Raw genomic sequence first — 9,492 nt, 5'->3', positions numbered from 1 at the left:
AAAGGTTTGATAGCAAACACACACCTATTGGCTTAGGGTGTTTACTTTTCCACATAGGGTCTGGTTGGTTAGCATAGCTTTTTTTTTTCAATTGATGAGCTCAGATACTGACAAAAAAAAGCAAAAAAAAAAAAAAAAAGAAAGAACAATCTGTAAGGCGGAAGACACTTTTTCAGGGCACCAAAGATTAAAATCAGCAGTAAATGTTTATGAAGAAAGCGGCATTCATCACAAAGGACTGTTGCCGTTCGGTGGCGTTTCAAAGAATGCAGTGAAAGTTACAATCACCAGATTTAACAAGGAAAGCATCAACGTCCAACAGCTTTGATAGCTTTTCACAGCAAATCCTGAAAAACATAGAGAACCGTGAGCTGTGAATAATTACTGCAAAGCGTTGAGGCAGAGAGAGGACGGTGTGTTCAGGCCCGTTGGTTCTGTCAAGCCAGCCAGAGAATCCTTCAGCATTTAATCGTAACACTAAAAAGGACAAGATCAAGAGCAAAACCAATGATAAAACTCTTGACTGCTTTTCTTTTATTGCTCTGTGTTGGTCCTGTTAATCAAGATAGACTACAAGGTTTTTGTAGGTTTGGAGTTGCGCCACTTTTTTCTAATTTCAGGTGAAGGACTGAAGGACTGTTGACGTCTACTGCTGTAGTCACAATCATGTAGTTGTTGCCTGTGGCACCTCATTAACAAGTTAGTTTACAACAGCATTCCAGTTTTTATGGCTTCACTCGTACTTCTGACTTTTCCACTTATTAGTCACTGCCACAACGCTGAGTTTAATTCAGACTTCAACCTCAACTGTGTGCCAGTAAATCTAACACTACACTAGCTGAAGCCAACGTTAACTGAGAGGTTGTAACGCATCAGAAAGATCTCATGGAAGACGTTGGTGAAGCTGTAAGAGTTTTATACTTTAACCTTCAGTTTTGACTGAAGACCTTAAGGTTTCTGATTGAGAGGGTCTATCTTTCAGCTTTACAAGGTAGATGGGTCAAATACTGACATGTCAGGACGTTTGTTTCCAGTTAAATTGCACAAGATGGTCTAATTTAAAAAATAATAATAATAATCTACAACATACAAGGGTTTCTTAACCCCTTAACATGCAGTGGAACGCCCCCTTGCCGTTTTTGTATTTTCTAGGGATAAGGGTTTTAATACTCTCCTCGTAATTAATCAGATATGTTATAGATGTAAACATGGGGACATTCAGTACGTGGTTAATCAGCTGACCCTACTCCCCTACCAGATGAGGTTCTCAGTAATAGATGGGGAAAGCACTTTAACATGAATATAGTAGATAAACACTTGCCAGAGAGGCGTTTGCAATCAATCAAGAAGCTGCAGCTCCTTACTCCACTTGACCAAACATGGTCACGCATGAAAAAGTCCCCGACCAGGGTAGGAAATTCCTCACAGTACATGAGCCGCGGCCTGCTGCAGCGATGACCTTTTATGCGGTGTCTCTGATTGTTTGTGTACAGGTTGTTGCCTCGTTTCGCAGCGCAGGTACAGTTAGAAAAAAGAAGGATATCTTGCCCTTCGGTGAGCATGAGAAGACGCTCAGACTCTTCCTGTTTGCACACTCCAGTGCATTTTTGTCTTAATGTTTAAAATTACAGGAGTATTTCTCAACAGTTTTTTTTGTTTGTTTTTTTTTTGCGAGGGGGGACAGTTTATCTCTTTTCTCATGACACAACTATGCAAAGTAGATTTTTTTTAAAATGGGAAGACCAAAATTTTATAGTTAGCTGTGATTCACTCCACAACAGTGGGTCGAGTGGAAATAAACGGCATGCGGTGGCTGCGTGCTTAGCCTCCTTTTATGGAAGCACACAGGCACAGTCAGCTGTAGAGTCCCCATCCTAGTGGTACACAAAGCCACAGAACGTGAGCGGCGTTTACTTTAGGAAATACCTGCTGCTGTGAAAAGTGGCAACCTGAAAATAACTTGTCCCTGTTCTTACCAGGAATCGGTTTCCCCAAAACGCCGCTGTTTGGCTTCATGTTGTGCATAGACGGACCACAGCGGCTGATAACAGCTGGTTTAATATTAATGGGAATTTAAAGCACAGATTCTAGCTGTATTTGATTTAGCTAGAATCCACTTGTGAAGTACGAACCACCTCCCGTGGTTTGCTAGTGTCTAAATCCACTTCCTCTCCCATGTAGAGGGTCCGGTCCTAAGAGAAACCGGCCCTTCAATCCATTCAGTGTCACCCGGTTCATTTGTGTTCATAGTAAATGTAGCAGGATGAATGAAACCTGCTGTCAATGACTGAGCACACCTGTTGCATCAAATTAACTGCCAGTAGGGGCGCTGTGGGTACAAAGGGAGGATCCTTCACCTGCCTCTTCATGCTCTGACATGGTTATGTATATATCGTATATATATATATATATATATATATATATATATATATATATACAAATGGCTCTCATCTTGACTATTTAATATCTGTTAATCAAGATAGACTACAAGGTTTTTGTAGGTTTGGAGTTGTGCCACGTTTTTCTAATTTCAGTTGAAGCACTGAAGGACTGCTGATGTCTACCTGTTTATAAGTTACTCAAAGGTGAACTCTGTGTAGACATGGCATGATTTCTGAGCTCACCTGGTTAGACTAGAACGTGTTACAAATACATGCCACACTATTCAGATGTTGCTGCTGTTGGGCAAAAACCTTAAAATCTCAATTTTTGGGTTTTCTTTTTACTAAAAAAAATCTTACTCAGCTTCTGTTAGTGGTTGTATGAATGCATTTACAGTGGAAAGTATCATAGAACATGTAGCTTTGACCTAATGTTATGAATTTACATTCAGGAGTGAGGTGTGTTTCTCATTTCCTTATAAATTACATTTTCGGAGATGCAACGTTTCAGTCGGACAGCGTTGATTTGTATTACAAAGTGTTGTGACAACTACGTATCCGTTTCCATCCACTTCACTGTCAAACACTACTTTGTATTGATCTATTACACAGCATCCCAATGACACACATTGACATTGTGAGAAAGTTCAAAAAGTGTGCTTTTACTACTTTTGCGAGGCTCACTAAACAGCCGCCGACCGTTATGTACACGCAGAGCCGTTTACATTTCCACACAATCCGACTTCAGCGATCACCAGGAGCGAGAGAGTCGGCTCCGGAGGCCCAAACACATTTTCAGTCCCAATTGAGACCATCTATGGAATAGAAGTCAGACCAGACTTGGCATGTCCACCTCTGAGTGTCCACAGCCACACGTCTGCTCAGTGTATGAGAAACAGATTTTAAAAACAAAATGATGGTCCTGACTCCCGTTTTGGACAGAGCAGATACCCGTGCTAACAAGTCAGATCTGGAGGAGGAAGGGACGAAATGTTGACTTTTGCAGCTTTTGCAAATGAAAAATTATGTTGCCACTACTTTGGGTTTTTCATGTTCAAGGTTTCACATGTTACATTTAATGCTGTTAGAATTATTCCTTATAAATTATATATCACACTTATTTTTCCCCCCCCCAAGTCAACTTTTCATGTTTTTGAATTCTCAAAGTGAAAATAATCCAGTAACATTTTTTAATAGGCTTCTGCTAAACATGGTAAGATAATTTATGCTTCAATGCAATGCTTTTTTGACACAAACAATACAAATATTCCTCACTCATCTCATCTCTTCCTGTCGATGTCGTCGATATGTTTCCACATCATTATCTAACACGAGAATTAGCTCTGCTTAGTTCATGTAAAAACATTCCTTATGTGGGATATTTAGAAATGGCTAAGTTGTATATTTCAAAATAAATGAGATGGACAAAAAGTTTCTTAAGCTCATTAGATGCAACAGTTTATCTAAATAACTGATCCTCTTTAAGGTCGTCTGTCATTCGTAATGTTTACCAGTCAGGTTCTGACCTCTGTCCTCAGAAACAGGCACAGAAGCTGAAAACCTTTTTGGACTGAAAACATTATATATTTTTTTAACTATAGTAAATGCAAAAGCTACTATTCACACAGAACACACACTAGTGCACCAAATGTAACAATCAAACTTACCAGGGTGCAGACGAAGCGATTGGTCCTGCTGGAAATCAGCAGATGAAGACCAGCTGGAGGGTTTATAAGCAGGACATAAGGTGGTGAGCTCCGCCTGCTGAAGCTGCAGTAGTTTATGTATGGAATATGGCAGGTGTTATTTGTACAAGCTTAAATCTGAGGTTTTGTGGATGCATTTGTCATGAATTCATTAAACATTAATGTCTCCTGGATGTTTTTTTTGTCAAGATTTAAGCAAAAAACTTAACTGTATTAATTTTAGTTGTGTATAGTTGAAGTGAAGAGAAAAGTATGATTTCTTTAAAAATCTTTAAACTCTAGCTGACATTTGTAATTTGGCCATTTGGAGTGATGCCACAAAATACAAGCCAGTGCATTCCATTGCTTTCAGAAGTTACCTAATCATTGAGTCTGTTTACCTGGGAATCTGAGGACAGATCTGGACTTTGTGGGAGAGCGGCTGTCCAGTGACAGACTGGGAGTCTGTGCAGGGTGTAACCCGGACGTCGACAATGGATGGAGTGGCAAGAAGAGAGCGTAAAGAGGATACAGAGACAGGTAAAAGAAAACGATTTGATCCACAATTGGAATGTTTTGACGTGGAAGCAAAATGCTGGATGCTGCTCATCACCTCAAACACATGCTATAAAAGCTGAGGAGAGGATAGATGTAGCTAAATAAGGTGCAATCCACAAAGAAAGTTGTTTGAGGGTGCAGAGACTTGAGACAGGAGCACAGGCTCACTTTCCAGAGCCAGAGCTGCAGTCAAATGGCTTAGATCGAAGAATATTTATGTTGTGCAAAGGCCCAGTCTGTCCAATTAATAATTATTCACTACTTTGTGTTTCTCTGTTACATAAAATCCCATAAAATTCAAGTTTGCATTCAGTAATGCGACTGACTTGTCCAGATGTAAAAGGTTACTCTTCGCATAATAACTCGTCACATTCGTTGTTCCAAACATCAAACCTGTTGCATCACTTTGCGTCCATAAAGATGGAGTTTTCTGAGACACTAAACTATCCATTCACTCATTTTACTATTGATTGAATTTTTTATTTTATTTTTTTTAAAGTTGACGGACATACAGTACATTGAACCAGCCTGTGAAGACTTCCTTTGTGCCTCGGGGAAAAAAAAGGTTTGTTAACACAGAAATGATTGCACTGGTCTGGGTCCATGTGTTGTATCCCACTGCCGTTTATTGCCTCCAGGCTTCTGTAAGCGACCGGAATCCAACGTATGAACGACCCAAACAATCCAACTGTTTTCTGATCTGTTTCCAGTATCATTTGCCTCACCATAAATTAAATATACTCCTGATGTGACAAAGCTTAGCAAAAAACATAAATTTAAAAAAAACCACACAAATATACATTAATGAAAATGAGAACTTTTATATTATTACATGATAACCTCTCATCCAGTAACATCTGTAGGATTAAAATGATCTGAAACTACAAACATCAGTGCTGCCGACACCCAAGTATTTGCAAATCCATGACTTGTCTTTTTCCTGTTGTGGCAAAGCAATTCAGGGCACAAAGTAACAGTGACGGTGAAACTCAACATGAAAATACAGGTATTGCACAAATTACACCCACAAACAAGAGATGTGAGACAGCATAAAATAAACAGAGTTCTACTTTATGACAATGAGTATACACTCTTTGTACGTTACTCACATTTTTGACTTGAAAACTATTTTTAAAAAAAACCATTAACGATGCTTACATTAACCAATTCGTATATTTACACAAAATAAGACTTACTTTTCGCAATTGGCACATTCAGCAAGGTAAGTTAAATTTGAAAGCCTTCTTACTAAAAGTGCAGATCACAACCAGTTCATACCAATGAGCCGCAGGAGTGCGATCCACATCTTTGTTCTGTACAAGAGGTAAACACACTGTATAAACCACTGTGAAATTCAAATGTATGATTATTTCATACAAATGTGGGATTGCAATGGCATATTTTAACAATATATTAAGCGTCATTTCATAAATAAGCAGACTATCTGAAGCTCAGTAACAAAAAGCAGGTTAAATACCAAAAACACAGGTTTTTAAAAAAAAGGAAACGAGTCCTAATGTAACAGCGATATGTACTTAAAAGACTAATATGAGCTTTCACAGATTTTATTTTTGCTTCATTACTTTCTGTAGAAAAAAATAAGTAAATAAATTAAGGTCAACAAATAGGCAGCTAAGACAAGGAGCAGAGTTTCCCCCTCAACATTTACACACAGCACACAGTCCAGCAGCTTGCTAAAACATTTAGAGTACACATTGTTTTCCTGATCTCCCACATTTCCAGTGCATCCTGTTTAAGCCAACAATCCCACGTTGTTGCAAGTGTAACATTGAGATCTAGGAACCTCACAACTGCAACGAGTTGTTGTTGTTCTTATTATTGGCTAATATTGCTATACAGAATAATTCAAGTCTGTTTAAGATTGTGGCTATTCGCCGGATGTAATAATCCAGGCAGCAGGCAGTAAAGGCGGTGTGTGCGCACGTGGTCAAGTCGCTTGTTTAGCCTTGCCCTGGTCCTCCACCTTTTTAATGGCGGCCTGAATCTTGGCCTGGTCTCCCAGCAGCTGGCGAGGTTTCACCGGTTTGAGGTTCTCGTCCAGCTCTAGCTGCACAGGTACCCCGGTGGGTAAAGTCACGTTGGCGATATCGTCGTCCGAAACACCTGTTGAAAGAAGTCAATTAATTGAAATGGTTCACGTAGTAAATTGTTGTCAGTTCACAGTTAATCTATCACAATGTTTCTTCGTCAACTATAGTCAAAGGTACGTTGCACGCAAACTAACGACCATTTTAGTAAATCGACAATTGAAAGTAAAAATTTAAATTTGTACTTTCCATTTTGATAAAGCTTATCCTATAGGAATCATATAGCTTACCGACTGTATTGGACTTGCTTTATATTCTTGTATATAAATCAAAACTGTGTGAGATGATCTTTTTGTTTAGCATCAGCATTAAAAAAAAACAAGCTAAATTGAGTCAAATTGAATAGTTTTATGTAATAATATCTTTTTGTCCCTCCCCCTACACACTCAGTGACTGAAAGCATGACTGCAGTGGGCAGGTGAACTCTTATGTAGGTTGAAAAGTCCCCTGTTCCCATGGAGACGGTGGTTTAAAGCAAAACCTTACGTGGCAAACCAGATCAAGAGACTCATCACTTACAGTATGAACTGAAATAAATGTGGTAGCAATAACAGGTTGTGGAAGTTTCATATTTTCATAAGTGGGAGGTGGAAGTGTCTCCTGTGGCTTGAGAAAATAATTACACGCCTTTTTACTTCCTCTGACATTTTGTCACATTTCAACCAGAAACCTTTTCATGGACGTTACGGCACAGACCAAAACAAAGCCTGCACCTGAACTGAAATGCAAACGATCAGATGAGCTCAAACTTGAACGTTTTGGTTTGTGCTGAGTGCAATCTAACAATGCACATCTCCCTGAACACCCGATCTCTAGCGTGACACATGGTAGTGGCAGTGTTATGCTGTGGGAATACTTCAGCCAGGGTGAAGAAGCTACCCCAGGACAATCCTGGAAGATAACCAGTTAGAGGCTGCATGGGAAAACATGACGAAAAAAAAGTACATTTTGCACAATACGTAGAATCTCCTCATATCCACTGGCATGCGTTCAATGAATATTCCTGCTTACTAATGATGCTAAATATTTTTGGAATGTTAAGGTCCTGTAAAAATTCATGATGATTACGAATATTGAAGCTGATGAATGAGACATGGCCCCCTCAAACCCTCAAACCTTTACAAGTGTAGTAAAAGGTCAGCATGGATTTCATATTACACTTAAATGTAACATAAACTTGCTGACCTTTTCGCACAAGTTCAAGCTTCCATTTTTGGACCTGAAATATTTTATGTACTTCCTTGTTCAGTGACTCTGATGAGCAACAGGGATATTTAAAGATGATTTCACTATATCTATAAAAAGAAAAAGAAAGAAAAGCTCAACACAGTGGCATACTGCATACCTTCCACGTGTTTGAGGATGGCCCTGCAGCTGTTTCCGTGACCAGAAATGAGGATAGTCTTGCCTTTCAGGATCTCTGGGACCACAGTGCTGTTCCAGTACGGCAGCAGCCTGTCCAGAACCTCCTTCAGGCTCTCCGCTCGGGGGAGGTTCTCCTTCGGCACGTCGCAGGTGGCGTATCTGCGGTCGTTGTAGATTTCCATATAATAGGGGTGGGACTCATCAATCAGAGGCGGAGTGATGTCATAGCTCCTTCTCCACAGCTTCACCTTCTGCTCTCCGTGCTGCAGGGCCATTTCTGCCCGGTTGAGTCCGATCAGGGCTCCATAGTGGCGTTCATTAAGCCGCCACGACTTAACGACGGGGACCCACTCCTGGCCCATGGCCTCCAACACCAGCCATGCCGTGTGGATGGAGCGGCTGAGTAGTGAGGTGAACACCAAGTCGAACTTGTATCCCTGCTCCTTGAGGAGCCTGCCGCAGTCCCGGGCTTCCTTCACCCCTTCCTCGCTCAGCTTCTGGTCGACCCAGCTGCAGAAGCGGTTCTCCTTGTTCCAGGCCCCTTCGCCATGCCTCAGCAGAACCAGTCTGTACTTAGACATCCGAAGAACTAGAAGCAGAGGAGTCATGCATATTACTTAATGGAAACAAAACAAAGCTGGGTGCGGCTGGCAATTTTTTAGAAACAGACAAGGGATATCCTGTCAACAGTGCCTGTGTTTCCAATTTTAAGTAGCCATTGTTTTATTATTAATATTATTATTGTTACAACTACTGCACTTTATTTTTTGATTGTTCGTATTTTATATATTTCTAATGTGTATTTCTATGCATTTGCTCCCCTTCTCGGCCAGGTCACCCTTGAGAAAGAGGTCTTGAGATCTCAATGGGTTTTTATCTGGTGAAAGAAAGGTTTTAAAAAAAAATAAAAATACATCATAGGTCGGTGATCTCAATTCAAAAGTAGTGAGAACTTCTTAAGAGTCGATGCTAGATAAAATAGAGACCTGCCGAAGGGGTCGACATCGGCTCATCAATTATCCTTATTGAAAAAGAGAATCAAAACAACAATATCGGTCTCGTCTATAACATGAGCATTACTGATGAATGGTGCAGCTAAGAGGATGGGTGACCCGGTGTTCTGTCAGTAGCACAGATAAACAGAACACCGGCACAGTTAATGCTGCACAGCCCTTCAGGAAAGCAACAAGGCCGGTGTATGCATGTAATTTCTCATCTTTACCAGAAACAGCCGAATTGTGTTAAGCAAAATGCGTCGCCTTACCCCGGTGGAGTTAAAAACCCCGACAGAAATTGTTCGGCCAGGAATCGCCAGGCCGCAGCAACGTCCGCTCGGTGCGTTGGTGAGTAATGTGGCGGTCGTCCAATCGGAGAGCTGTATAATCCTTTGTGGGC

At 40.5% G+C, this 9,492-nt stretch overlaps 1 protein-coding gene across 1 annotated transcript; it reads right to left on the bottom strand.

Annotated features, from left to right (window-relative positions):
* Positions 1-5,230: 5,230 nt before the first annotated feature.
* Positions 5,231-9,474, bottom strand: bpgm (2,3-bisphosphoglycerate mutase). The gene is made up of 3 exons (XM_032546978.1): positions 9,362-9,474; positions 8,078-8,686; positions 5,231-6,748 (listed from the first exon to the last, which is right to left on the bottom strand). The coding sequence occupies exons 2-3, from the start codon at positions 8,676-8,678 to the stop codon at positions 6,573-6,575; spliced, it is 777 nt and encodes a 258-aa protein (XP_032402869.1). The 5' UTR covers positions 8,679-8,686; positions 9,362-9,474; the 3' UTR covers positions 5,231-6,572.
* Positions 9,475-9,492: the final 18 nt, after the last annotated feature.

This window comes from Xiphophorus hellerii, chromosome 2 (assembly GCF_003331165.1).
Source record: "Xiphophorus hellerii strain 12219 chromosome 2, Xiphophorus_hellerii-4.1, whole genome shotgun sequence".
Classification (NCBI taxonomy): Eukaryota; Metazoa; Chordata; class Actinopteri; order Cyprinodontiformes; family Poeciliidae; genus Xiphophorus; species Xiphophorus hellerii.
The sequence above is the reverse complement of the archived record's forward strand: the minus strand, read 5'-3'. Positions and strand labels throughout refer to the sequence as shown.